General features: G+C 54.2%; 1 protein-coding gene across 2 annotated transcripts; it reads right to left on the bottom strand.

Annotated features, from left to right (window-relative positions):
• Positions 1-234: 234 nt before the first annotated feature.
• LOC145512573 (myosin-6) lies at positions 235-27,780 on the bottom strand. 2 transcript variants are annotated; one of them, XM_081506520.1, is made up of 39 exons: positions 27,661-27,780; positions 26,603-26,662; positions 26,096-26,314; positions 24,762-24,905; positions 24,384-24,540; positions 24,260-24,287; positions 23,883-23,994; positions 23,535-23,627; positions 22,829-22,892; positions 22,460-22,558; positions 21,909-22,012; positions 21,685-21,823; positions 19,636-19,904; positions 19,206-19,376; positions 18,020-18,329; positions 17,060-17,130; positions 16,682-16,769; positions 16,474-16,591; positions 15,981-16,104; positions 15,563-15,699; positions 13,918-14,173; positions 13,529-13,771; positions 13,203-13,379; positions 12,546-12,691; positions 12,209-12,299; positions 9,537-9,926; positions 9,056-9,182; positions 8,846-8,964; positions 8,033-8,229; positions 7,319-7,502; positions 6,977-7,142; positions 6,727-6,851; positions 4,849-5,157; positions 4,334-4,537; positions 3,206-3,331; positions 2,714-2,989; positions 1,455-1,550; positions 668-802; positions 235-310 (listed from the first exon to the last, which is right to left on the bottom strand). In XM_081506520.1, the coding sequence occupies exons 3-39, from the start codon at positions 26,294-26,296 to the stop codon at positions 287-289; spliced, it is 5,820 nt and encodes a 1,939-aa protein (XP_081362646.1). In that variant the 5' UTR covers positions 26,297-26,314; positions 26,603-26,662; positions 27,661-27,780; the 3' UTR covers positions 235-286. The 2 variants fall into 2 exon arrangements, with proteins under 2 accessions (XP_081362646.1, XP_081362645.1); XM_081506519.1 differs by lacking the exon at positions 27,661-27,780 and adding an exon at positions 27,322-27,339.

Genomic DNA, 27,780 nt, shown 5'->3' with positions numbered 1-27,780 from the left:
CTCTCCATTTTTGAAATTTCTCCCTCTTGTCCCCTGTGGTTGGTTGACTGAGCAGTATGGGGACCCAGGTGAGACAGGCTGCCACACCCCTCTGGTCCTCAGTTCCTTCTCTGGAGATGTAGGGTGTCTTGTAGGGTGTCTCCAGCTCTGACGCAGGGGTCAGGCCACCCTCCCCCCAAGGAGTCCAGGACGGCTCCTGGCCAGCCGGCGGGAAGGACAGGGGCTCAGGCAAAGTCTGGCACTCATGTTTATTGGAGGTCAGCCAGAGTGAGGTTCCGAGGCAGCGTCACTCCTCGTCATGCATTTTTTGCTGAGAAAGAATAAAAGGTGTGAGGGAGCAGCTAGTGAGAGGAAGAAAGGGTGTGGGGAGAAATCTCCAGGGCTTTCAGGGGCCTAAGGGAGATGACCTTAGGGGGAGAGGTTCAGGCCTTGGGAATCTTGGGGTCCCCTTCAGAGGTCTTTGAGGTTTAGGCGAGATGGGACTGGACTTTCTAAGGAGGTTCCAGTCTGTAGGGGGCTTGTCTGAGCAGGAGGGGGATGCCCAGGTATGGGGGCTGTGGGACCATCAGGGCTAACCACATACAAGATGCAGTGCCCGCTCTGGGGCCACTGATGTTGAGGCTGCGCTGCCATGGGGGTGAGTAGCAGGGCCTGGGGAGGGACCCACCTTGGCGCCAATGTCGCGGCTCTTGGCCCGCAGCTTGTTGACCTGTGACTCGGCTATGTCCGCCCGCTCCTCCGCCTCATCCAGCTCGTGCTGCACCTTGCGGAACTTGGACAGGTTGGTGTTGGCCTGTTCCTCCTGCAAGGGTTCGGGGGGATGGGAGGATGAGGTGAGGAGGTGCCCAGGCTCCTAATCCAGGGGCTCCCTGTCATCCATCACCCATGTTCCTGCAACAAAAGTGTCCTGCTCCTGGCTTGGCACCTTCCGCAAACTTGCCCAGTGCTCAGAATCCAGGCTACCCACTGCCCAAGAGGAATCCCATGCTGCCTGGTCCGCCCCCCTCAGAATCCAGCTTGACTGCCTCTGTCCAACTGTGACCCTGACAGACGCTCCCTGACCCCTGGGGGTTCCTGCACAGGTGTGCTCATCAGCAACTCACATCCGCACCTCTGTGCTCACCAGGATGTCTTCCCCACCGTTCGGTGCCTGCTCAGTCCCCTTTCCAGGCCTAGTTCCCCTGCCACCGTCCAGGTTTCAGCACTGGCTGGCCCTCCAAGCTGCATTAGCAGCTGCACTGCCTTCTCTTGGGCTCACTGGTACATGGATTATCAGTAGCTTGTGGGTAGGTCCTGGGTCAAATAAGCTTTGCTTTTGTTAACTCAGGAGTGCCTGCCACAGCTCTGAGTTTGAGAGTTAAAGTGAAAGCAATCCAGGTCCATCCGGGTCCCACACTGGGGTTGGACCCTTGTCGGCTCTGACACATAGGAAGTGGAGAAAACCATGAACTCACCGCCTCCTCGGCCTGGCGCTTATAGGCCTTGACCTTCAGCTGCAGCTTGTCCACCAGGTCCTGCAGCCTCAGCAGGTTCTTCCTGTCTTCCTCTGTCTGGGGGCAGATGGGTGGGAGAGGTCAGTTTTGGGGAAGGAGCAAGAGCAATCATCTTTCCCTCCCTCACCACCCCATTCTCTTCCCACGCCTCAGCTGCCCCTCCCTCCCATGGGCCAGGCCAAAGAGGTTGTGCACAAACCTCATCTCTTGACACGACTTATAGGTCAAAGGGCATGCAAAATTCTTAGGCCAAGATCTAAAAAGCAAAGAGGGCTGTGGCCCTGAGGTGAGAAAGAGGAGGAGAGGCTTGGAACCAAACAGGATTTCTCCATTTGATAATGTGGAGACTGGGCTGTTCTGGGACCCTTTGATGACTGGAGTCAGGGCTGTTCCAGATCTAATCTGGAGCACCACAGATGCTCTCGGCAGTAGGCCTAGAGTGACCAGAGAGGACTCAGGAGGAAAGCAGAAAGAAGGGATTATCATGATCCAGATCATTCTAATTATCATAACCCAGTATATATTGTTCTGGGTCAGGTATTGAGCACCAGGATTAATGGTTACTATGTCGCTTGATCACTCCTGATCACTGCTTCTGCTAGGATGCTATTTCTGCTTACACCCACACAACACACCTGCAGTTTTCCATTTGTACCTCTTTCCCGTGCCTCTCATATCCAGCTGTCAAATGAACCAACACCTCTTTTTTTTTGTCCTTCCTGCCCAGGCATATTGGGAAGTAATAGGTCAAGAACAAAAGCTCTGAGCTATGCAGATGGAAGGCTTAGAACATTCTGGAATCTTCTTTCTCTAAGGCCTTCTATCTGTTGTCCCAGGAGTTCCATGGAAGATCTGAGTCTTTTCCCATCCCTGATTTTATCACTAAATGCCACACAACGCCCCTGCCCCTGAGGCTGGTGGAAAGATGCCTTGGACGGTTCTGAAGACTTCATGGTAGCACTTCAGGTTATTAAACATCTGGGAAAATGCTGGTTCAGGAGCTTTCAAGAAGTAGAAGCAGATTCTCCCTTTGCTAAAAAAAAATTCATGGACTCAAGCCAACCTGTCTTCAGAGAATGTGAAAGAAAACTAATCCCAAGACAGCTTCTCAAGAGGCAGGTGGCAGGGGGGGCTCTGCGTGGGGCCCGTGTGGGTCAGGAGGTGGGACAAGGGATACGTTTTCACGTCTACTTCTGAGGGCGTGGCCCCAGCGCCCGCACCTGGTAAGTGAGCTCCTTGATGCGCCGCTCGCTCTTCCTCATGCCCTTGACCGACTCCACGTTGCGCTTCTGCTCGGCCTCCAGCTCGTTCTCCAGCTCCCGCACCCGGGCCTCCAGCTTCTGCAGCTGCTTCTTGCCGCCCTTGAGCGCGATCTGCTCCGCCTCGTCCAGCCGGTGCTGCAGGTCCTTGATGGTCTGCTCCATGTTCTTCTTCATGCGCTCCAGGTGCGCACTGGTGTCCTGCTCCTTCTTCAGCTCCTCCGCCATCATGGCGGCCTGCGCATGGGAGAGAGTGTGAAAAAACAGGGCCCGGGATGGGGGAGGCCTCTTCTTACCCATAAAGATCACCTCTTTCTCATCCTGACGTTTGGTCCTGGAGGCCCTCAAGCTCACAAAATGGCAGAGTCACTGTTGTTACAGCACAGTGGGCTTGCCTGGACCCAGAAACCTTATTTGAGTGTTTCGGGGAGGCAGGAAGGTGCAGTGACTCACATCCGTGATGGCCTTCTTGGCTTTCTCCTCAGCGTTCCTGCACTCCTGAACCGCCTCCTCCACTTCTGATTGGAGATGAGTCAGATCTGACTCCATCTTCTTCTTCTGGTTGATGAGGCTGGTGTTCTAGATAAGGGTAAAGAAAACTGTTGGATGTATATACTTTGTTACATGATTCTACACCTTTATCCAGAGAAAATTAGAACTAGTCATGTTTTAAAAAACATATCTTGCTTTTAGTATTTTCCTTGTTTTGTACCTGCTTTCTTTTTTTCCTATGAAAATATATATACTCTAGACATTATATGTAAAATGACTCAGCTCTGAAGACTTCAAGCAGGAAAGGGTCTGTAGTTCTACTCCTGAGCTCTTTAGTAACATGTCTACGTAGGCGAATGAAAGGAAATTCCAAGGAATCCCTCCTTGCAGGGAGTTCCAAGAAAAACAGGTACAACTCTTTTAAAAGGACTGTATCCTGGAAGAGATTGTAGTTATAGAAAGAATGTAATGAAGTAAGCAAGAGAGGATGACATCAGTGGGTGATGTCATTCCCGTATGTACTAGATTATGGAACAAAATACCACAGGGCAGTGCAGTAAGATGGACATAAAAACTCATCGCTGAGTATGGCTGAAAACAGCGTATATGGGATTGCAAAAAAAATGGTCCTCTGTGGAGAATCTGACTTGCAAATAGATGTGTGTGTGTTAGTTGCTCAGTCGTCCAGCTCTTTGTGACCCCATGGACTGTAGACTTAAAGGCTCCTCTGTTCAATGAATTCTCCAGGCAAGAATACTGGAGTCGGTAGCTATTCCCTTCTCCAGGGGATCTTCCTGACCCAGGGGTGGAACCTCAGTCTCCTGAATTGCAGGCAGATCCTTTACCATCTGAGCTACAAGGGAAGCTGTCTTTAAACTCCATAATAGAGCAAATTGAAGCTGGCTTTTACGTTTAGACCCCTTTCTCAAGGTAGTAGCTCTGCAGCCACGACTGACAGATGTAAGTTGGTCCAAGAGATGAAATAATTTATGATCCTGGTTGGACATACGCTTTCTCTGGGCATCTGGTTCAGAACATTGCTAGACATCCTGTCTCTGGCCTTCAGCAGCTTTCCCCTAGCTTCCTCACCTGGGAGTGCAGCAGCTGCACCCGCTCGCTGGTCTCAATCAGTTCCTGCTCCGCCAGCTTCCGTGACCGCTCCGTCTGCTCCACCACGGCCCGCAGCTCCTCCAGCTCGGCCTGCAACAGGTTGTTACGCCGCTCCACGATGGCAATGTTCTCCTTCAGGTCTTCGTTGGCACGGACCGCGTCGTCCAGCTGGATCTGGGTGTCCTGCCGGGGATATGGGTGATGTGGGAAGGCCCCCATCAGGGCCTCCATTCGGGATCTGATACACCCTTCCCTATAGTCACAAAGCTCGTGTTAACCTCAGGAGATACATTCAGGTCTCCAGGCCCACAGGTGGGATTGGTCCAAAACACGCTCCAGGGCCTGATCAGTTCTCCTCCTTGAAGCTGCCAAATCCAGGAGGTTGGTGGTCCCCATGCTCTCATATTTGTTAGCTCAGGACCCTTTCCTTGGGCCTTCACCATTCCTGTGAGCAACCCTACTTATCCCTCTCTGAGAGCCCTCACTTCTGTTACCTTCAGATGGGCTTGGGCAACTTTCAGGTGCTTCTGGGCCTCTGAGGCTGTCCTATTAGCCTGGCTGAGCTGGATCTCCATCTCGTTGAGGTCGCCCTCCATCTTCTTTTTCACCCGCAGGGCCTCGTTGCGGCTGCGTGTCTCCGCATCCAGGGAGGTCTGCAGCGAGTCCACCACCCGCAGGTGGTTGCGCTTGGCCTGCTCCATCTCCTCGTCCTTCTCCACCAGCTTCCGCTCAATCTCTGCCTTGATCTGGTTGAACTCCAGCTGGGCCCGGAGGATCTTGCCCTCTTCATGCTCCAGGGAGGCCTGAAGGGGAGAGGGACCAAAGTAGACAGTCAGGGCACAGGGCACGTCAGGGAAGGAGGCCGAGAGGGTGCAAGGTGTCAGCTGGAGACAGTGAGGCAGGACCTGCATCCCAGGCCACCTGAGTGCTGTGGGGGAGGACATGCTGGATACTCTGGGGTTCCTTCATCAAGGAAATGTTTTGACCTCACAATTGCCAAGACGCTCCAACATTAACATTGCATGATCCTGACCCATCTAAAATATCATAGAAAAAGGCAGGATTTCTACAACTACAAATTCAAACGTTTCTCTTTGTTTCCCAAGTCCCTCACCCTATAGTGAAAAAAGTCAGAAGCCCCAAATCTCAGGGAGATCCCTGTGCTATGCTGTACTGTCACTGTTGTGTCTGACCCTTTGTGATCCCATGGACCTTAGCCTACCAGGCTCCTCTGTCCATGGGGATTCTCCAGGCAAGAATACTGGAGTGGGTTGCCATGCCCTCCTCCAGGGGATCTTTCCAAGCCAGGGATTGTACCCAGGTCTCCCACATTGCAGGCAGATTCTTTACCATCTGAGCCACCAGGGAAGTCCCAGGTTCTTAAAAATGAACAGTAAACAATGGCTAATATATATTGAATTCTTAAGTGCATTACTTCGTTTAATCATCGTAATAGTCATATGTAAAAGATCCAACCAGTCAATCCTAAAGGAAATCAGTCCTGAATATTCACTGGAAGGACTGATGCTGAAGCTGAAACTCCAATACTTTGGCCACCTGATGTGAAGAACTGACTCATTTGAAAAGACCCTGATGCTGGGAAAGATTGAAGGTGGGAGAAGGGGACGACAGAGGATGAGATGGTTGGATGACATCACCGGCTCAATGGACATGAATTTGAGTAATCTCTGGGAATTGGTGAGGGACAGGGAAGCCTGGCATGCTGCAGTCCATGGGGTCGCAAAGAGTCAGACACGACTGAGCAACTGAACTGAAAATCTTATGAAAGTATGAAAGTGTCAGTCACTCAGACTTGTTCAACTCTTTGTGGCCCTATGAACTGTAGCCCACCAGTCTCCTCTGTCCATGAAGTTTTCCAGGCAAGAATACTGGAGTTGGTAGCCATTCCCTTCTCCAGGGGAATCTTCCTAACTCAGGGATCGAGGTATGTACAATTAATGCCATTTTACAGATGAGAAAACTGAGGTACAGAGAGGTTAAGGAACTTGCCCAATGACACAGTGGAGGTCCTCAAGCCAAGTTTCAAACTCAGATCTGTTTGACTCTGGAGCTGACACTCCCAGCCCCTGTCTGAGGAGTTGTTATGATGGCTAGGTTTCAACTTTATAAAGCCAGTGGGAAACAAAACCTATGATCAAGCTGTGGCATTTTCCTCTGTGCAGACTCTGGCTTTGGAGGTAGTCGTGGGTACGGGGTATATGACCTCGGACTAAGAAAATGGTCTAATAGAGTTTGTCATCGGTCAGCATCACCCCCAGGTGATTGAGAGTAGGGGGTCAGAGACAGGAGGGTGATGGTAGGTGGGTAGGAGAGGGTCAGAAGCAGGGGTCCAGGCAGAGCCAGGCCCTCACCTCGGCCTCCTCCAGGGCCGACTGCAGCTCTAGCTTTTCCACCTCCAGCTGCTTGCGGACCTTCTCTAGCTCGTGCATGTTCTTCCCTCCTTCTCCCAGCTGCTCAGTCAGGTCGGAGATCTCCTCTGTGGGAGGGGCGGGCAGCTCAGTCGGGGGCTGCCTGCTCCAATGGGGGAAGGCCTCGAGGAGCCGCGGGGCGGCTCCACGTGTGGACCCTCCCTGCCCCGCCCCTCCCGGCCTGCGCCCGCACCCTGCAGGTTCTTGTTCTCGCGCTTGAAGGTCTCCAGATGCTCCAGGGACTCCTCGTAGGCGTTCTTGAGCTTGAAGAGCTCGGTGCTGAGGGAGCGCGCCTCCTTCTGCGAGGACTCCAGCTCCGACTGTGACTCCTCGTACTTCTGCTTCCACTCGGCCAGGATCTGCGGGGACCCAACGGAGGGAAGCGGCTCACGGGGCAGCCCCAGCCCCACCTCCGGGACCCAAGTCCCCCTCCTAGGCCCAGCCTCCCCTAGCCTCTGCCTTCTGGGAGGATGTTCCTGACTCCCGCTTGCCGGCCTGCTCTGCCCCCTGGCTGCGGCCCCCAGCCCGGGCCCACCTTGTCAAAGTTCCTCTGCTTCTTGTCCAGGGCGGCGGCGGCCGCGTTGGAGCGCTCCACGTCCACCATCAGGTCCTCGATCTCGTTCTGCAGACGGTGTTTGGTCTTCTCCAGCGAGGAGCACTTGGCGTTGACGGCCTCGACGGCCTCCTCGGCGTCCTGCAGCCGCTGGGCCAGCTTCTTCCTGCCCAGGGTGGTTGGGTGTGTGTGTGTGACTCTACCTGGGAACCGTGGTGCCTTGGGACCACCCCTCCCAGAACTGCCAGATGCGAAGAACCAGGCCCCTCCCCACAGCTCCTTTGGATGCTCTGGAAGCCCAGTCTCCAGGGAGCCAAGGCTGCGGGTGCCTAGAACGGAGTCTCCTCCCTTCCCGCAGCGGCCTCTGGGTGGCAGTCTTCACCCTTCCCCACCCAGGCTGATCGGCGTTAGCTCCTCTGACCAACAAGCTTTTTGCTCGTCTTATACGTGAGCATCAGGTATAACCCGGGCCAAAAGCTCGCCCGTCACAGGAAGTGAGTCGGGGCCAGCCAGGGGTCACTCAAGAGTGCAGGATCCAGGCTCCCTCCCAAGCACCTCTGTTGCCCACCACATTTCTCCCCACTTCCTGTCTTCAATCTTAAACCTGCCTCCCATGCCCGCTCAGCCTGTCTCCACCAAGGTCCTCTTGCTCCTTCCTCTCTTAGAATTGGGGTGGGGGCGCTGCCTGGGACTCACTTGGCTTCCTCCAGCTCCTCCGTCCTTTGGATGGCGTCTGTCTCGTACTTGGTCCTCCACTGGGCCACCTCTGAGTTGGCCTTGGACAGGACACGTTGTAGCTCGGCCTTGGCCTCAGTCTCCTCCTCATACTGCTCCCGCAACAGGTCACAGTCATGCCGGGCAGACTGCAGTGCGTGAGCCAGGGCATTCTTCGCCTGGAAGCGGCGGAACCAGCAGGTGGGCTCAGCTTCTGGGAAGATGGGAGGGAAGACCCTCTCCCCATTTTTCAGATCTTTTCATATCTGTGAGCTTGAATCAAGTCCCAGCCTCCTTCAGGGTGAGGACTGGTGTTGTGGAATCTCAACATCTTGAGGTAACTTCTCAGTTTGCCCACCTCTTCCCATATAAGAAAAGAGGGGGACTTCCCAGGTGGTCCAGTGGCTAAGACTCTGTGCTTTCTGTGCAGGGGGCCTGGGTTTGACCCCTGGTCTAGGAACTAGATCCTACATGCCATAGCTAAGAGTTCACATGCCACAGCTAAAGATTCCACATGCAAAAAAATAAAAAGACTCCCTATGCCGCAAGTAAAGATGCCTCAACTAAGACCTGGTGCAGCCAAATAAATAATTTTTTTTTTTTAAGAAAAAGGGAAGGAGGCATTTAGTGATGTTTGAGTGTGGCTTAGCTGAAGAGTAGAAGAACCCAGCCTGAAAGTCGTTCTATTACCGAGGCCTATCTGCAGTCTCCAGCCTCATTCCAGCCTCTATTGCTGAGGTTGGTTGCCCCAGGGTGGCTGTCAGTCTCGTCCACTGCCCACCCGGCTGGCCTCACCTTGCCCTCCTCTTCCAGCTGCCTCTTGAGGTCCTCCAGCTGCTGGGTGTAGGACAGCTTCCCCCGGGTCAGCTGGGAGATCAGTGCCTCCTTTTCCTCCAGCTGCCGGGACAGCTCACCTGCAGGTGGGAAGGAGGGTTTGTGGGCTAGGGAAGGGGGCAACTGATGCTCTACCCCGGGGCACGCATAGGACTGGTGAGGGGCACCCACCGTTCTCAGTCTGCAGCTTGGCTCGCTGGGTGGAGAAGTCGTTGAGGGAGCGCTGGGCCTCTTCTAGCTTCGTCCGGTACTCATTGGCCTGGTCCTCCAGTGTCCGAGACATCTTCTCCAGGTTGGCCTTTAGACGGTATGGGACATGGGAGAGGTGAATGTGGGATGGGCTGGGTGGACTGGAGGAAGGACAGGAGGGCCAAGATTGGGGGGAACACAGAGGTGGGGGGATAGGGGAGGCGACAGAGGGTGGGGCTGGAGGGGGACAATCTGAAGAGGGTGCATGAATTAAAGAAGGGAGAGGTGGTGAGGAGACGGAGACGCAGAGGGAGGGCAAGCAGGTGCAAGAGTGAGAGGGAGAGAGACCAGAGGGTGATGAAGGGAGTGAGAATAAGAGGGATAGCAGACAGAGGAAGTGCAGGGAAGACACCCTGCAAGGTGGTGAGGGAGGAGAGGGTGAGGAGAGGAGAGCCGGGCCCACCTTGGCCTTGATGATCTGCTCCATGTTGGACGTGACGTCGTCCAGCTCCAGCTTGAACTCGCTCTTCTCCTTCTCCAGCTTCTGCTTCACGCGCTGCAGGTTGTCGATCTGCTCGCCCAGCTCGGCCACACTGTCAGCGTGCTTCTTGCGCAGGGCGGCCGCCGTGGCCTCGTGCTGCAGCGTGGCCTCCTCCAGGTCCCGCCTCATCTTCTGGAACTCAGCCTCACGCTTCTTGTTCATCTCGATCTGCACGGATGTGGCCCCGCCAGCCTCCTCCAGCCGCTCACTGATCTCCTCCAGCTCCCGGGACAGGTCTGAGCGCAGCTTCTCCACCTTGGCCCGGGCGGTGCGCTCGGCCTCCAGCTCCTCCTCCAGCTCCTCGATGCGTGCCTGGGCGGGACACGGCGGGCTCAGACCCAGCCCCTTGGCCCCTCCATCGGAGCCCCCTCCCAGGGCTCTAGAAGACTCTTGGCCAAGATGCCTAGGTCCTGCGGAGCAGTGGTTCCCACCAGGGGACATTGTGTGCCCCAGAGGACAGTTGACAAGGTCTGGAAGTATTTTTGATTGTCATGACTTGGAGAGGAGGTGTTGCTGCTGGCATCTAGTGAGCAGAGGCCAGGGAGGCTGCTAAACATCCTATAACGCACAGACTACGAATGAGAATTTGGGTGAAGCCACATCTTTAAGGCATTTCCTGGAGGGGCATCTCAGACCCCATCTGAGCATCTCTCGCCCTGAATCCTGAAAATCTGTGTTCAGAGAGGGATCTTGAGATCCCATGAGATCCTGAATCTCAGAAATTCCACAGATGCACTAGACGCTGCTAATGATAAGACAGGAAGGCTGGTGATTGTGTTTTATGAATATTTACTACAATATGCCTCAATCAAAAACTTTTATAATCTTCTGAATTAACCAAGTCTAATCAACCTATTCCTCACTCTCCGGAGCTTACTGTATTTATGCCCATGGCTGGGTTCCAGCTTGATTGTTCTCTTCCAGGCCAGGAGAGTGCTAGCAGGGTGCCCTCTTCTGTATCATGTTCCCACCTCATTTTTTTTTGGCCTTAGCCTTGGCCCATCTACCTTTTGATCTGTTGTCTGACTAGCCAGGAGCAAAAGGGAGGTTTGGTGGGATCCTTTCATCTGTGGTTACGGGTGGTGTTGATGGAATGTGTGTGTGTGGGGGCGGGTTGGGTCCTGGGAGCAGGAGAGAGAGGACCACCATACCTCTGCTCCCAGGATGGGGCAAGAGCTTGGACAGGAAGAAGAAGGCGCCACAATGCATTGCCGGGATCTGGTGAGGATAACTGCACTGTTGTTCTGGGTCCAAGAGTCAAAGAGGCTGCCCAGACCCAGGGTAGAAGAACCTGGGGATGTTCTAATATTCTGGCTAAAACCCAGAATGGGCACCCAAGAAGATGGGAGGTAAGAGCATCACTGAAAGCAGGCCAGCCCCTGAGCGGCTCCCAGAGGAGTTGAACTGTGTTCACGTGTCACTTGCAGCCTGTACCCTTGGCCCCAAATGTGGAGGGGAGGTTGGCCCTCTCCACCAGCTGCGATCTCTTCAGGAAATGAGGGGGTCAATAGTCAATAGCTGAGTCCCCTTGGCCTGGGAGTCACTGTGTCCAGATGTGGTCATGCAACTTCTGCAGCTTTGAAATGAGGAAGAGAGTACCTGCCTCCCTTGCCTCCAGGGCTCTTCTGACAAGCACGGGACTAAAAGCACATTAAAATTCAGGGTGCGTGAAAGGCAAGGGAGACTCTGGCTGTTAATTCAGTCTCCTCCTTCAGAGGAATGAGAAAACTATGGGCAGACAAAAGAACATCTTGCAAGGGGCTGGCTGACTTCTGTAACCTGAGCTATACTAAAATCACATGTATACATAGCCTCTTGATTGACAAAGTGGATTCCTATACAGTATCTCTTCTGGTCCTCTACAAGGCAGGGGTCGTTAGTCCCATTTTACAGATGAGAAGAGAATCTGAGGTGCAGGAGGGGAACTGACTCAAGTGCTCTGTGGGGATCCAGCCCAAGTTAGTGGCAAGGCAAGTACTTGTGAAGAATAAGAACAGAGCTCCCCATGAGAAGGGGTTCCATGAAGGCTTTTCTCACCCCCATGAGGGGAGAGAAGCACCAAAGGAAGGGTTGGAGGAGAACCAAGCCCTACCAAATGTCCCAAGGCAGAAAGCCCATTGGGTTTCCCTGGTGGCTCAGATGGTAAAGAATCTGCCTGCAATGCGGGAGACCTGGGTTCGATCCCTGAGTCATGAAGAGCCCCTGGAAAAGGGCATGGCAACCCACTCCAGTATTCTTGCCGGGAGAATCCCCATGGACAGAAGAGCCTGGTGGGCTGTAGTCCATGGGGTCACAAAGAGTTGGACACGACTGAGCGACTAAGCACAAGAAAACCCATTAGGCAGAGTATAGCAAGAGAAGCCGTTTTAGTAAGTATGATTCCCACCCACCTCCCCAAATAGCCCAGATGAAATAAGACATTATTGGTCTAATGGGGGAAGGCTGATGTTCCCAGGTGCCTGGAAGTCAGGGCTCACAGGGCTTCCGGGTAGCTCAGAGTTCTGGATACTGTCTAGAATCCTAAGCAGCTCCTGCAGTCCCAGCTGTCTCAGCGCCACTGAGCTCCCCGGTGGCTGTACCCAGAAGAACCTCACCTGGTTTTCCTTCAGTTTCTTCTGCAGCTGAAGGGCCAGTGCCTGCTCATCCTCAATCTTACTGTTCAGCTGATTAATGTCAAACTCCTTCCTGGAGAAGAAGAAGGTGACAGGTGGTTTTCTTTTCTCTGCCCTCATCCTCTCCTCCTGCCTCTGCAGGCAAGGACCACTCCTCTCCCTCTGGCCCCCAAGAGTGAAGGCAGGGGAAGGGCTGTGATTGACCTTTTTGCTCCCACTGTGCCCTGGGCAGCCTTGGCCAGAGGCCGTGTAGCACCCTGAGCTCTAACCCTCAGCTAGACACCCCCAGGATCCCCTCCCAGCCTCCATATGTTCCTACTTCTTGAGCTTTTCTTCCAGCTGCAGTTTGTCATTGTCTAGGTCCATGATGCTCTCCTGGGTCAGCTTCAGGTCACCCTCCAGCTTCCGCTTAGCTCGCTCCAGGTCCATGCGTACCTTCTTCTCCTGTTCCAGGGATCCCTCCAGCTGGTGGAGAAAATAAAAATGAACAGGGTGTAGAAAACCTGAGGTCCACAATACATCCCCCTCTGCTCCCTTCTAAACCCAAAGTCCAGTAGGACTGGAAGTCAAGCCAGCAGAGTCATCCCGGCAGACATGAAGGATTCAGAGACCCAGCCTAGTGAAGAACTGTAGAAAGAAAGGGACTTTCACAGGTGGCTCGGTGGTATAGAATTCACCTGCAATGCAGGAGCTGCAGGTTCAATCTCTGGGTCAGGAAGATCCCCTGGAGGAGGGCATGGCAACGCACTCCAGTATTCTTGCCTGGAGAATCCCATGGACAGAGGAGCCTTGTGGGCTACTGTCCATAGGATCGCAAAGAGTCAGACACAACTGAAGCGACTTAGCATGCACAGGAAGAAAAGGGCCCCGGGTGGGATGGAAGTTAGTTTTAGGGATTGCAAACCCCTTGCCATTGGCGTTGCCTACAAAATCCTGACCTGAGAGAGACAAAGGAAGCATGGTTTTTCCTACTCACATCATCCACCTGCTGCTCCAACTTGACTTTAGACTTGGTCAGGGTGTTGACCTTGTCCTCCTCAGCCTGAAGGTCATCCAGGGCTTGCTGGTGGGCCTCTTGCAGAGCTTTCTTCTCCTTGGTCAGCTTAGCAATGATCTCATCCAGCCCAGCCATCTCCTCTGTCAGGTTCTTCACCTGTTGACCAAGAAACCCATCCCCTTTAGGGTCAAACATCACCAACCTGGAGACATCTTTGGAGACCTCCAAAGCCAAGGGCCAGGACCACACTCAGGTCTTGGAATCCTGAGGAGACTCGGTCTAGATTCAAAGGGAGCTGCCTTCACCTTGTTCTCTGTTGCGTGCTTCTCCTTCTCCACCTTAGCCAGTGTCAGCTCCAGGTCATCAATGTCCTTCTTGAGCTCAGAGCATTCATCTTCCAGCTTGCGCTTCTTGGCAGTGAGCTCAGCGTTCATCTCCTCCTCGTCCTCCAACCTCTCGGTCATCTCCTTCACCTTCGCCTCCAGCTGGATCTTGTTCTTGATCAGCTGGTCACAGCGCTCTTCCGCATCATTCAGGTTGTCTTGTTCCTGAGAGAAGAGGACAGAGAGGAGAGCTGGTGATGAAAGAGAGGAGTGATCCAGAGTCTTAAAGATAGCTGAAGCTTGAAGACTCATAGTCCATGATGATGAGATGGGTTAGGATCCAGGGGAGGGATAAAGAGAGATGGTCTCACCGCTTGCACTTGGAGCTGCAGGTCATTCTTCTCCTGCAGCAGGGACACCATCTTCTCCTCCAGCTCCTTGCGCCGAGCCTCCGACTTCTCCAGCGTCTCTTTGATGCGCCCAAACTCCTCCTTCATGGTGGCCATCTCCTTCTCAGTCTCTGCGCTCTTCAGTAGTGGTTTGATCTTGAAATAGAGCTTCATCCAGGGCCAGTTCTTGACCCCCATGAAGGCCCGAATGTTCCACTGGATTACCAGCAGGGCATCCCTGGCAAAGGAACATGGAGGCAGGGAGCCACACTGTGAAGGAGCACTTTCCAGTCATGGGGCCAGCTGCACTGGGATCCTAGCACACCGGAACAAGTTTGTGGGCACCTGAGGGCAGGAACCCTCTCTCGTAGCCTTGATATGCAACCCCACCCCAACATTACCACACTGAACATGGAGTTGCTCCATAAATGTTTATTAATTGATCAATTCAACAAAAGGGCAGTTTATATCTTCCTTACTGGGATAGTAGTAGCTATGGAAGCTACCAATCATAGCATCTCTACTGGGTTCATTGTTTCTAATCTCCTAAGAACCTCAAATATGTTAAGAACATTTTAAAATTATTATTGAGTTTTATAAAAATTGCATCACACTATATGTATCCTTTTGTGACTTGCTTCTGTTAACTCAGCAATATGCTTTTAAGGCTCAAATGTATTGTACCATGTAGTTTTAGTTGCCTCCTTTTCATTACTTGATAATATTCCCGAAATGGGTATGCTACTATTTACCCATTCTCCTGCAGATGAAAATTCAAATTGTTTCCAGATCTTTGCTATTTTAACCAATGCTGCTATAAAGATTCAGAGAAAGCGATGGCACCCCACTCCAGTACTCTTGCCTGGAAAATCCCATGGATGGAGGAGCCTGGTAGGCTGCAGTCCATGGGGTCACGAAGAGTCGGACACGACTGAGCGACTTCACTTTCACTTTTCACTTTCATGCAATGGAGAAGGAAATGGCAGCCCACTCCAGTGTTCTTGCCTGGAGAATCCCAGGGGCGGAGAAGCCTGGTGGGCTGCCGTCTATGGGGACGCACAGAGTCGGACACGACTGAAGTGACTTAGCAGCAGCAGCTATAAAGATTCATTTTTGTCTCATGTTGTGAACATGTGCAGGTATTTCTCTGTGGGAATGCACTCAGGAGTGGAAAGCTATGTAACTGTTCAACTTTCAAAGAAAATGATAGTTTTCCAAAGAGACTGCACACATTTCCCTGGTGGCTCAGACAGTAAAGAGTCTGCCTGCAATGTGTGAGACCCAGGTTCGATCCCTGGGTCTGGAAGATCCCCTGGAGAAGAAAATGGCAATCCACTCCAGTGTTCTTGCCTGGAAAATCCCATGGACAGAGGAGCCTGGCAGGCTATAGTCTAGTGTTTTAAAATGGTATCTCTCATTGGAGTCTTAATTTTCATTTCCCTATGAGAATTTTCTTTTTTTCAAAAGAACTCAAAATGAGACCCAGACTGGTCAAGTCACTTGTCCAGACCAGCTAGTAAGTGATGGAGCCAGGATTGAACTTAGGTCTTTTGGCCCACACCTCTGGGCTCTGCTTGTCTGCCTCTTACACCTCTGAGAGTGCATCTCCCTTTCCCTCCAGTCTCACCTGCGCTCCAGGATCTTCTTGAACTCAATGCGCATGAGCAGACCCCGGGCTTGGGCCTGGATGCGGGTGATGATACGGCTCAGCCTCTCGTCCCGCATCTCCTCCAGCAGCCCCAGCAGCCCCGCCTTGAAGAACACCTGGGGGCAAGGGGTAGAGCCAAGGGGGCCGCAGCCTCAGAGAAGGGTAGCCAAGGTGGAGGGAGAGTGTGGGAGACCCTGGCTGAGCTTCCCTGGGCCCCATCACCTGCACACCCTAGACATGGGAGTGAAATGTGCAAAACAAGACAGAAAAGAAGCTGGGTCCCAACTCTTGGTTGACATGGGAAGCCAGCAATCAGGGTCTGCCTTCCGAACCCCAGCTATTCCACTCAATGTGGCTGGGTATCCTACACCTCCACCCTAAGGGCCTCCAGACTCACCTTAGTGTGGCCGAACTTGTACTGGTTGTGGTCAATGTCCAGGGAGCCCAGCAGCTTCTCTGTCCCTTTCCTGCTGTCAATGAACTGACCCTCAGGGATGGCTGCTGGGTTCAGGATGCGATACCTGGAGGGAGGTGCCTGGAGTTACCCATGTTCTGCACTGATTTGCTCTGCCCACAGAATCAAGGGGCTTTCCTGGTGGCTCAGACAGTAAAGAATCTGCCTGGAATGCTGGAGACCTGGGTTCGATCCCTGGGTCGGGAAGATCCCCTAGAGAAGGGAATGGCTACCCATTCCAGTATTCTTGCCTGAAGAATTCCACAGACAGAGGAGACTGGCAGGCTACAGTCCATGGGGTTGCAAAGAATTGGACACAACTGAGCGACTAACACTTTCACTTTCACAGAATCTGAGGTCAGCTGCAGACTCCCCTCCCCGCAAGGCTGCCCAGGGTCTCCCTGTTCCCTGAGCCCTGCGGCGCCCCGGTACCCACCTCTGCCGGAAGTCCCCGTAGAGGATGCGGTTGGGGAAGCCCTTCCTGCAGATCCGGATGCCCTCCAGCACGCCATTGCAGCGCAGCTGGTGCATGACCAGGGGGTTCTCCATCACCCCTGCAGCAGGAGGGGAGAGGCAGGGGTTCAGCCTTAGGACAAGTGGATGCCAAATGCCCTCTCCAGACTAGACCCTTGTGCGTCGCTCACCGGGAGCCTTCCGTTCATTGGGGATGATGCAGCGCACAAAGTGAGGATGAGTGGTCCTCAGGTTGGTCATTAGCTTGTTCAGATTCTCCTGGAGGCGGATGAGAGGTGAAGGTCAGGAGCCACAGTGACCATCCCTTTAGTCCTTGACCCCGGACCCCAGACAACCTGTCACCAGAATCTTCTAAGGGATTGGGAGGTGATACATAACTTATGATGTGAATTCAGGCTCGTGTAGAATTTACATGCCAAAAACAACCACATAACTCTAGTTTCTTTCCTCCTCAGACTCAGAGCATCAGGTTAAGGGTGGTGCAGACAAAATGCTCTGGGCTGGGTCTGCTCACCACAAGTCTCTTGGTATCTCTGGGCCCTTCTTACCCGGTGGAGGGCTGACACTGTCTGAAATGATGAACCCTTTTTCTTGCCTCCTTTGCTTTTACTGCTGTCCCCTAATAACAAGAGAAGGAATGATGAACCAGGGCTTGAAATCGGAGACGCTTTGAGCAGGGGCAGGGCTCTGCTGCTCACTAGCTGTGTGACTTTGGACAATTTATCTCCAAGTCTCAGTTTTCCCACGAGGAGGAGAGTCATTCCCTTTAAATGGTATAGAGAAGATTAGAAAAGATCAAAGCTTCAGGTTGCCTCTCCACTGTTTGGCACACAGTAGGTCTTGAAATAACATTAGTGCTTTCTCCTCCCTCTCTCTTCTAACCTCCCTCACCATGCTTACACTCTTCCACTTTCTACTTTTCTTCTTGTATTTTACCCTCCTCATTTCAATCCACACCCATTCTCTTCCTTCTCTGAAGGGGAGGCTCATTTGTTCTACCGTACATTCAGTGATGCTCTAAACATTTATTGCGGCCTCCTGCAGACATGGTTCTATGCCAGACCTGCTGCAGTGACGCGGGTGCCTCTGGCACTGATCTTCAGTTGCTCTGAGTCTTGAAGAGACACAGAACACGTATACCAACATCCATAACCCAGAGGGGAAAATCACACTCACACAGAAATGGCACAGATGGGCTGCTATGGGCTCTCTTGACCCCCCCTCTTATGGCTCCCTCCTGCCTTTATTTTTTTTAATTTTAAAAAAGTATTCTTTTTTTTTTTTTTTTTTTTAATTTGGTTGTGCCAGTCTTAGTTGCGGCATGTGGTATCTAGTTTCCTGACCAGGGATCGAACTCCCACCCCCTGCCATTGGGAGCATGAAGTCTTAGTCACTGGACCACCAGGGAAGTCCCCCTCCTGCCTTTGGAGTCACGTGCTTTGAAGCAGTGGGCCCCTGGCCCCTTGCACCTCCAGAACTGCTCTGGCAGCAGAGGGCTGCCCTCTTACCGACATCGGCGGAGGTATATGAGGAGAAGAGCGTGGCCATGAGCTTGAGGGAGGACTTTTGGTACAAGCCCACCACCGTCTCGTTGAGCGGGTCTTTGTTCTTCTCCAGCCAGCCTATGATGTTGTAGTCCACCGTGCCGGCATAGTGGATCAGGGAGAAGTGGGCTTCCGGCTTCCCCTTGATGTTGCGTGGCTTCTGGAAGTTGTTGGACTTGCCCAGGTGGTTGTCGTACAGCTTGGCCTTGAAGGTCATGTCAGTGGCCTTGGGGAACATGCACTCCTCCTCCAGGATGGACATGATGCCCATGGGCTGAGGGGGGAGAGGAGAGCGTCACTGAATGCATCCCCAGGCTTGCAGAATCCCACACCCCTACTGAGGAGAAACTGCAGCTATGTAGCTGGCAGGCCATAGAGAGCCCGTGCTGCTACATCATGTCCTGGTACAGGAAGCCAGCATTCCTGAAGTTAACCTAAATCTGAGTACATTCAGAACTAGCCTAGGGAACCTCTTCCTGCCCCAGTGAACCCCAAGACTTCCCCCCCAGAATTTGTATACACACACATACTTGTGTATGCACCCCCACCCCACCAATCCACACATGTTTTTCCATACAATCTCAGGGGAATCTGAGGCCTCCAGAAGAGCAGGACCCTGGAACATGAGGCAAAGCCTGGGTGGGGGGGGAAGCCCCTATTTCTGACTGGTCGTGGCTGGGCTGGGGGACCATCAGTTGCTGCGGGCTCTGCTTCCCTCAGCAAAGGCTCACTGAGCACAAGTAAGGACAAGGAGTGTCCCCTGAGAAAGCTCCATACACAGGCCTGAAGACAGGCTTCTCCTCAGCCAACTGGGAGAGGATGGGAAGCCAACGTGTCTAGTTTCAGCCTGGGTCCTTTCCATGAATGATGCTTCTTATGGGGCATCAGAGGGGCCAGGAGTCCCCTCCGTTACTACATCTCCCTCTTCAGACCCTGGGAGGTGTCCACAATATGGGACAAGGTCGTAGGTGCTGGGGAGAGAAGGAAGGGCTGGACCTGTGTATGCCCGTGATGTCACAGTGAGGGGAAGCAGGGCCTGGAGGGAGGCTGGGACATCTGGGGACTAGTTTCCTGGGTGTAGAGGGATAGGGCTGCCACTTCGTCTGGGATGGCAGGTGCAGGGACCCGGGTGGAGGGGGCGAGGCAGCACCTTCTCGATGAGGTCGATGCAGGCCTGCAGGTCCATGCCAAAGTCGATGAACTCCCACTCGATGCCCTCCTTCTTGTACTCCTCCTGCTCCAGCACGAACATGTGGTGGTTGAAGAATTGCTGCAGCTTCTCGTTGGTGAAGTTGATGCAGAGCTGCTCAAAGCTGTTGAACTGCAGGGCGGGGACGGGGAGGAGTGGGTCAGGTGGGCAGGGGTCTGTGGCCCGAGGGGTCGGCCCAGGGCTGCTTCCAGCCTGGCAACATGTGTGGCTGGCCTCTCTCCAGTCAGGGCAGGGAGGAAGTGCCCCCTGAAGACATGTGGCCGTCTCCACCCCTGAGGAGCCCACGGCCTTCCCCCGGGCTTGGCCAGCAGTGGCTGCCTGTGTGAACCAGTGAGTTCCCATTCTCCCACATCCTGGGCTCCCCACTCACGTCAAAGATCTCGAAGCCGGCGATGTCCAGGACACCTATGAAGTACTGGCGCGGCTGCTTGGTCTCCAGGGTGGCGTTAATCCGAGTCACCATCCAGTTGAACATCTTCTCGTACACCGCCTTGCCCAGTGCCCCGATGGAGTAGTACACCTGCTGGACATTCTGCCCCTTGGTGACGTACTCATTGCCCACCTTCACCCGAGGGTGGCACAGCCCCTTGAGCAGATCGGCTGAGTTCAGCCCCATGAGGTAGGCGGACTTGTCAGCATCTGGTGGGGAAAGAAAGGGGTAAACGAACACTTTCCATAGACTGTCCTTCCCTGCCCAGGGCCACTAGGTCCTAACCCTTTCATTAAAGAGCTGCAAATTGAGGCCTGAAGGGCACAGGGCTTGCCATGGTGACACAGCCAGTGTGTGCCTGGGGCCTCTCCATCACCCCAGACTTCCCACCACACTGCCACCTCGCCTCCATCTTTACATCTTCTGCATCTCTCTGGACCTGGCCCATTGCCGGCACAGCTGTAGGCATGTCCCCTGCCCTCATGCATCCTCTCCTCTCTCAGGGCAGGGACTGTGGCTGATGATGTCCTCTGCTCCTTGCTGCCTTTGTCCCCAGTCCCAGGATCTAGCCCAGGACTGGGCATGCCCTACAGTGCATCTATGTGTCCACCAAATTGACTCGCTGGGAAATCAAGGTTCCTAACAGTGCGTTCGCTGGAGAAGGAAATGGCAACCCACTCCAGTATTCTTGCCTGGAGAATCCCAGGGACGGAGGAGCCTGGTGGGCTGCCGTCTATGGGGTCACACAGAGTCGGACACGACTGAAGCGACTTAGCAGCAGCAGCAACAGTGCGTTGGTCAGCCCACCAACCCTCAGCTCTCCAAATGTGCTATCCAACATACGAACTCTATTTGTGTGTGTTTGCATGCTCAGTTGTGTCTGACTCTTTGCAACCCTATGGACTGTAGCCCACCAGGCTCCTCTGTCCATGGGAGTTTTCAGGCAAGAATACTGGAGTGGGTTGCCATTCCTCCTCCAGGGGATCTTCCCAACTAAGGGATCGAAGCTGCATCTCCTGTGTCTTCTGCATTGGCAGGTGGATTCTTTACCACTGAACCACCTGGAAAGCCCCATGATCTCTATTTAGAGGAGACTTGGTTTAATTTTGAGAGTTTTATGATAACTGGTGACATGGTATTGTGAAACTCAGGTTTGGCATTTGATCTGGATAGATACACAGGAGAGATCCTTGAAGGTAGGTCAAGAGGAATATTCTCAGGCGTTTCTCCAGCCCTGTTTACACCTTCACATATCCTCCAAGGGATTCTTGAATCAGCCTCAGAGGGAGCTGGGAAGGGCTACTGCTTCATTCCACTGAGGAGGAAGCTGAGACCCAGTGATGTGGGTGATGTGCCAATGCCCAGAGGTGTGTCCTGACCCCTGGCCTCCTGTCTCCCAGCAGAATATGGCATGGAGCCTGTGAGGGGCTCTCCTGAGGGCTGGGCACCCTCACATACACACTGCCTTAGTGATGGGAATACTCAGAACTCAGGTCTGTGCTTTCCTGGGCCCGGCGGAGTCTTGGGCACAGGAGGAAATCTCTCCATTTCACTTCTGCTCAGTGCAGCGGGGTTGAGAAATTAGCGGGACTGTGAGGTGCCTCCTGTCTTCCCACTTCTCCCATGTCCCTGCCCTCACCCACTCATAAGCCTCAGGTCCTCTGGGATCCAGCCTGTCTGGGATGGAGGGTGGTGTCTGGCTAGGTTACAATGGAACAGAAAGCCTCGAGTCTAGATCAGGCGGGAGAGCCCACCTCTGGGAAAAGGCATCACTTTCCAACCACCTGCTTCTCCTGCTTTGGGTTTCCTCCCGTTTTCTCTATCGTGGTCCTGACATTGCTGCTGTGAATGTTGCTCCTTAAGAATCACTGAAAGGCACCCCGTTTGGACGTGGCATGGAGGAGACTCTGCTCCCGGAGCACTGTCCCTGCATGAGAGGCAGACACGCTGCCCCTCAGGCCTTCTCGGCCTGCCCTCCTGTCCTCCAACCTTCGGTGCCATCGGGCTCCGCCTGCTCCTCCCGCTGCTTCTGCTTGAACTTCATGTTTCCGTAGTGCATGATGGCGCCTGTCAGCTTGTACATGCCGGCTTTCTCCTCAGGAGTGAAGCCCAGCACGTCGAAGGCGTTCTGGGGCGGGGCGAGAGAGGCAGAGTGGGTGATGGGGCGGGTGGCCCAGGAGCCCCCGGAGCCCTCCCACTGCCTCCTCACTCACATCCGTGGCCATGAGCTCCTCAGAGTCGTCGATGGAGGCCACGGACACCTCCCCCTGAGACACGAAGGCGTAGTCGTAGGGGTTGTTGGTGACCAGCAGCATGTCTGTCCAGGCGAGGGGCAGGGCAGGGGATAAGGGGATGGGAGTGGGGCACAGTGGGGGAAAGGGTGGGGAGACGGGAGCAGGTAGAGAGGAGGACAGTCAGCAAAGGCCAAGGGGAGGATCCAGAAGAAAAGGAAAAGTGGGTGGTGGGAACACGGGGAGAGAGGATGGTGGGGGAGTGACAGGTGGGAGAGCGGGAGACAAACGCAGAGGAGAAGGAGGAAAGAAGTAAAGGGGAGGAGAAAGAAGACAAGGAAGGGTGTGAAAGGAAGGCAAGTGTTGACACAGGTGGGTCCAAGGTGAAGGAGGAAGAGAAAGGCACTGGGCAGATGGAGGGAGGGGACAGGTGAGCAGCGGGGCGCGGCGGATGAGGAGGAGGAGGGGTCCGCCCTGCACTGCTGGGCTTGCGGAGGGCGCCTGGGGCAGCAGGGACCTCTGATGGGGCTCACCCAACAGCTCTGGCTTCTTGTTGGACAGGATCTGGTAGAAGATGTGGTAGTTCCTCTCAGCCTTCAGCTGGAAGATCACCCGGGACTTCTCCAGGAGATCTGGACTCGGAGAGGCGGGGGAGGGCAGGTAGGAAGGAAGAGAACCAATCAGCGAAAGGGTGGAGGTCAGGGGAGAAAGGGTCTCATGGCAAGTAGAGAGAGACAGGGGACAGACTGGGTTTAAAGGGAAAAGAATGATAAAGCCAGGAAGCAAATGTAGACAGAGATAGAAGACAGAGGGGAAATGTGGACAGAAGATGGCGCCCAGCAGGGAATGAAGGCAGAGGTAGAGGACTCTGGAGGAGGGGGCCAGGCTCCCTGCATACTCACAGGTCTCTATGTCTGCAGAAGCCAGCTTTCCAGTGGCTCCAAAGTGGATCCTGATGAATTTCCCCTGGGGGTAGATGAGACAAAGAGTGAGGGAGGTGGCCAGAAGAGACAGATGGAGATCCTGGACCTCAGTGCAACCCAGAAAGCCCTGGATGGTTTTGGAAATGTAAATGATTTCCTTGGAGTCCCAGTTTACTATCATGAATGAAATAGAATGTGTCTTGTTTGTGCCTCTGATGTGATCTCACGTCATCCTCCCAATAACCAGCAAGGTAGAGACGACTACCTCGGTCTCACAGATGAAGGACCTGGGGCTCAGAAAGGGGTGGGGACTTGCTGGACAGATGGAAGGCTGGGGAATTGGCTCAAAAGCCCCTACTGTCTTCCTTACAACTCTTCCACTTACAGCATGGAAGAGCTTTGGGAACAGTCATTAAAAAAATATAGAATGTTACCCAAGTCAGCCCGATGACTTGATTCTGCAATGAACAGCTCTGGTGGCTCTGGGTCTCTTTTCTTGAGTTCTCAGAACTCAGGGGCCAGGCTGAGTGGGGAGGGTTTGGAGTGTGGGTGTGTGTTACTTGATATCCCAAAACCAAATGCAGGATGGTCAGCCAGGTGTGGAGACATTTGGCAAAACTGCACCTCCACCCCTTTTTTCATCAATGCTGCATGAAGCCTGTGGGCAGTGCTCAGGTGCACTCACGAAGCGGGAGGAGTTGTCATTCCTGACGGTCTTGGCGTTGCCGAAGGCCTCCAGGGCAGGGTTGGCCTGGATGATCTGGTCCTCCAGGGTGCCCTGCAGAGGGGGCAGAGCGCGGGGCTTCACCACCAGGCCATGGTGGGAAGGGCGGGGGTGGAGTGGGATGGACTGCTGGTGGTCTGCAGCTCCAGAGGGCCATATTCAGACCTCAGAGCATGTGTCTCCTGCTGGGAAGGTCTTGGGCACTGGGCTCAGGGATGCTGTCTGCACTGTTCCCCAGGGCAGGGCTCGGGGTCACCTTGTCAGCCCACCCTCCAACTCCCTCTTCTGAGCCTGCGGCCTACCTCATACCTTGTTTGCATTGACATTGTCCTTCTTGCCACGGTCACCTATGGCTGCGATGCTGGCAAAGTACTGGATGACACGTTTCGTGTTCACAGTCTTCCCTGCCCCAGATTCTCCGCTGGAGGCAACAAGGACCCATCAGAACCCAGATTCCCACTGTTTTCCATTCAAAGCTCAGCACTGCAACCTCCTCCCTCAGAGTCCCATCCATCTAACCTCCTCCCCCAGGGCCTAGCTCCTTGCAGAATCTGCCCATCACTCTGGTGCTCCTCAGAGAGCCCAGCTCCTGGCAACCACAGCCTTAAACCATCCCTAGCACCCCAGGAATCAGCCTGGGCCTCCCCCTGACCAGGCCCCTCTGTGGATGGGTGCTGCTCACTCACGTGATGAGGATGGACTGGTTTTCCCGATCTGGAAGAGAAAAGAGGAGAGGAAGTGGGGTCAGGTCTCAGGGCCTCTGTCTATGGTATGGGGCTGAGGGGCCATAGGTCAGGGCCACCAGCCTACCTGTCAGCATGTACTGGTAGGCATTGTCAGAGATGGAGAAGATGTGGGGAGGCGCCTCGCTCCTCTTCTTGCCCCGGTAGGCGGCCACCACCTCAGCATTGTACACAGGCAGCCACTTGTAGGGGTTGACGGTGACGCAGAAGAGGCCTGAGTAGGTCTGAAGCGGGAGACAGGGCAGTCACGAGAAGTCGGAGGGGAGAGCCTGGGCTAGGCAGAGGCGTCCCCGGTTATGCCTGCTGGCTTCTGTCTTCCTGCAGCTAACCAGGGGTGGGGAGGGAGCAGAGGGAGAGTTCCAATCCCCTCCCCTTGAGAAAGTCACCCTGACTGACTTTGGACCCTGTGAAGAAGACTGCCTGCTATGTGCAGGGGCGCACTCACGTAGATCATCCAGGCTGCGTATCGCTCTTTGAGGTTGAAAAGCACCGCGGGCTCATGCAAGAAAGTCAGCATGGCCATGTCCTCGATCTTGTCGAACTTGGGTGGGTTCTGCTGCAACACCTCGTCCTCCTTCACAGTCACCGTCTGGGGGGGCGGGGGGCAGTAGGCCAGACACTTCTACCAGGACCCTCTCTAGCCTTGCCCACCTGCCTCCTCCCAAAACACAGGCTGTGACCTGGCCTTGTTCCCCTGGCTCTTTTCTCACAGTGCCTGAGCCCTACCTCATAGCTTCCTATGATGCCAGATAATTTACCTGCCTGTCTTATGGATTGCCCTAGAGTCCCTGAGTCTTGCCAGTTCCCCACACTCTGTGCCCGTGAGCATCACCTTTCAGCCCCTGCCTGAGAGTCTAGGGGCAGAGGCTCTCTGATCTGCTTACCCTGACTACTGGGGGCATGCTTGAGGGCATCAGTTGCTCAGGGCAAACTTTGCTGCTACTGGAGAAACATCTCACCCATCTACTCTATACTCTTCATTGGTCACTGTCAAATGGTTTGACCGCCAACGGCTAGTTTGTCATGCCCTGGCATCATGAGATCCTGTGAGTAGGTATTCCAGCATTTTTTTTTACAGTGGAGAAAATAATAAATGATTTGCCAGTATATGGTGGCTGCTAGTGGCAGAGTTGGGGTCATAGTTAAAGCCTCCAGTGGTTGTGGCCTGTTACTGCACACCTCAAGGGGACGCGACAGTCAGCCAGTGTAGACAGTCAGCCTTATAGACAGTCAGTCTACAAGGCACAGGGTTCAGAGCCACTGCTGCTGACAGGTGGCAGTTCTCACGGCTGGCATGAGGGACCAGGGACTGTGGACTTCTGAGTGCTAGTCGTCAGCCCTGGACTGAGCATTCGGCTCAAGAGTTCCTGCTTTGTGTTCATCTGTAAAATTTGCTCTTGGTATGGTTGGGGAGCACGGGGGAGAGCTGGTCCATGGAGAAAACTAAGGCACAGAGTGGAGGGATGCAGGTTTGAGAAGGGAGCTTCATTTGATGCAGTGTCTGTGCCCTCTTTAACTACATAACCCCTCTGACGAAGAAACCAGCTGAGGTTCCCTGCCTGCAGCATCCTCCCTGGCAAGAGGTAGGCATCCCTGGGGTGGCCTTGTTACAATTGCTCAGATCCAACAAGAATGGTCAGTTCTTACCTAGATGCTGGGCCACTTGAGGGGAGATCGTCCTGAACCCCTGCTGGCTTTGGCTCTTCTCCAGAGCCCCTCAGCTCCCACTGCCTGTGGCTCCGCCCCTGCACCCAGCACCCTGTGCTGTGTCCCACGCACCTTGCCAGTCTCTGTCTCGGCAGTGACCTTGCCTCCCTCCCGGGACAGGATCTTGGCCTTGACGAACTCCTCCTTGTCATCCGGCACGAAGCACTCGGTGCGGATGTCGAAAGGCCGTGTCTGGGCCTCCAGTCGCTCCCTCTCTGACTTGCGGAGGTACTGGGCTGCCGCCCCAAAATCGGCCATCTGGGCATCGGTCATCTTGTCTATCCTCTGCGGCTGAGACAGGAGGGCCTGGGCCTCAGTGGGTAGCCTTGCCCTCTGCAGCCCCCATTCCCTGCCACATCTCCTCACCACCTGGGTCCTGTCACTCTCACCTCCCCAGCTGGCCTGCATCCAGCCCTCTCTTGTCCTCTGAGATGAGGCTGAAGGGAAGTCTGTGAGGGGTTTACGTGGGGTGGAATGGACTGGAGATTGCTAAGGCAAGGTGCTGAGCCACTCAGAGGAGAGACAGGGGCCCCTGGTCCAGCAACCTGGCTTCCAGGAGAAAACTGGGGTGATTCTCACCTGGTGACCTCTTCACAGAGAATCCTGAAGACCCTGGACCACGGAGACACAGAGGTACAGCTGGGCAGAGAGAAGTAGAGACAAAGAGAGTGAAGAACAAGGCAGGCAGCCCACGGGAGAAGTAACCTGCGAGTCTCAACCCAGAGAGTCAACCGACTGGGACAGACTGAAAGGGGCAGTCAGGGGCAGGTGAGAGGCAGAGAGACAGGAAAGAAAGGATGCAGAGTTAGTAAAAGTGCAAGGAGTGGGGTGTGGAATCCGAGTTTGAAAGAGAGAGAGGCAAGGAGACTAGAACACACAGACAAGAGGGGCAGGAAGAGAGACAGACCAGGAAGTACGATAGTGACAAGTGCTGACAAAGACCAAGAGGAAAAATAAAACTGAACCACCCGTGGCCCATTCATGTTGATGTATGGCAAGAACCATCGCAATATTGTAACTATCCTCCCTTAAAAAAAAACAAACAAACTGGACTGCAAGAGGGAAGCCATCCAAGGAGGAACAAAGGTGAAGAAAGCACATGGAAGAGACGAAAGCCGGGGAGGACATGCAAGTAGGAGAAGAAAAGAGGTTTCTGGTTTTCCCCTGGGAACCTCCCCTCTGTCGAGGGCAACTTCCCAGGGCTGGAGCAAGATAGTTCAAGCAGAACCCTTGGGCCTCCGACTGATCTCACCCTATTCCCTTTGAGATGGGGGCTCCCACCCTGAGCCTCATCTTACCTGGTTCAGAGGAGTGTCAGTCTGTCCTTGGAGCACACTCCTTTATATTTTGCTGCCCCCACCCCCTGCCTAAATTTGGAGTCCTTCCGGAGGGACCCTCCCTTCCACCTCTCTCTCCTCCCAGCCCCTCCTCCCTTGATCCCTTGGCTCTGGAGGTGACAAGAGAACACCCAGGGCCTCCAGATTTGTCCATGAAAGGTCTGTCGCCCCAGCCCCTCTGGCTCCAGGGCCTTTTTTTAGTCCTTGGGCACATTCCTCCCCTCCAAAGGACTGATGGGCAGATAGTGGCAAGACAGGACTTCTCACACCACCTCCCCCCCTCCCCCATCAAGCCCTTACCTTGGTTATTTTTAACCTGAAGCTGAGTTGAGCACATGCGGTGAGGGCCACCTTCTCCTGCAAACCAGAGGCTTGTCCCCTGCCTCCCAGCCTCGGGCTCCCCTCCTCCTTTCCTCCCTG

Source organism: Giraffa tippelskirchi, chromosome 7 (assembly GCF_054371585.1).
Source record: "Giraffa tippelskirchi isolate mGirTip1 chromosome 7, T2T-mGirTip1v1.2.pri, whole genome shotgun sequence".
In the NCBI taxonomy this organism is placed as follows: domain Eukaryota; kingdom Metazoa; phylum Chordata; class Mammalia; order Artiodactyla; family Giraffidae; genus Giraffa; species Giraffa tippelskirchi.
The sequence above is the reverse complement of the archived record's forward strand: the minus strand, read 5'-3'. Positions and strand labels throughout refer to the sequence as shown.

Excerpts from the sequence above, each read along its gene's own strand:
- LOC145512573 (XM_081506520.1), bottom strand. The coding sequence starts at position 26,296 with ATGACCGATGCCCAGATGGCCGATTTTGGGGCGGCAGCCCAGTACCTC. Across the intron at positions 16,105-16,473 it reads TACGGGGACTTCCGGCAGAG|GTATCGCATCCTGAACCCAG; the intron begins GTGGGTACCGGG and ends ACCTCCCTCCAG. Across the intron at positions 4,538-4,848 it reads TTGCCCAAGCCCATCTGAAG|GACACCCAGATCCAGCTGGA; the intron begins GTAACAGAAGTG and ends TATCCCCGGCAG.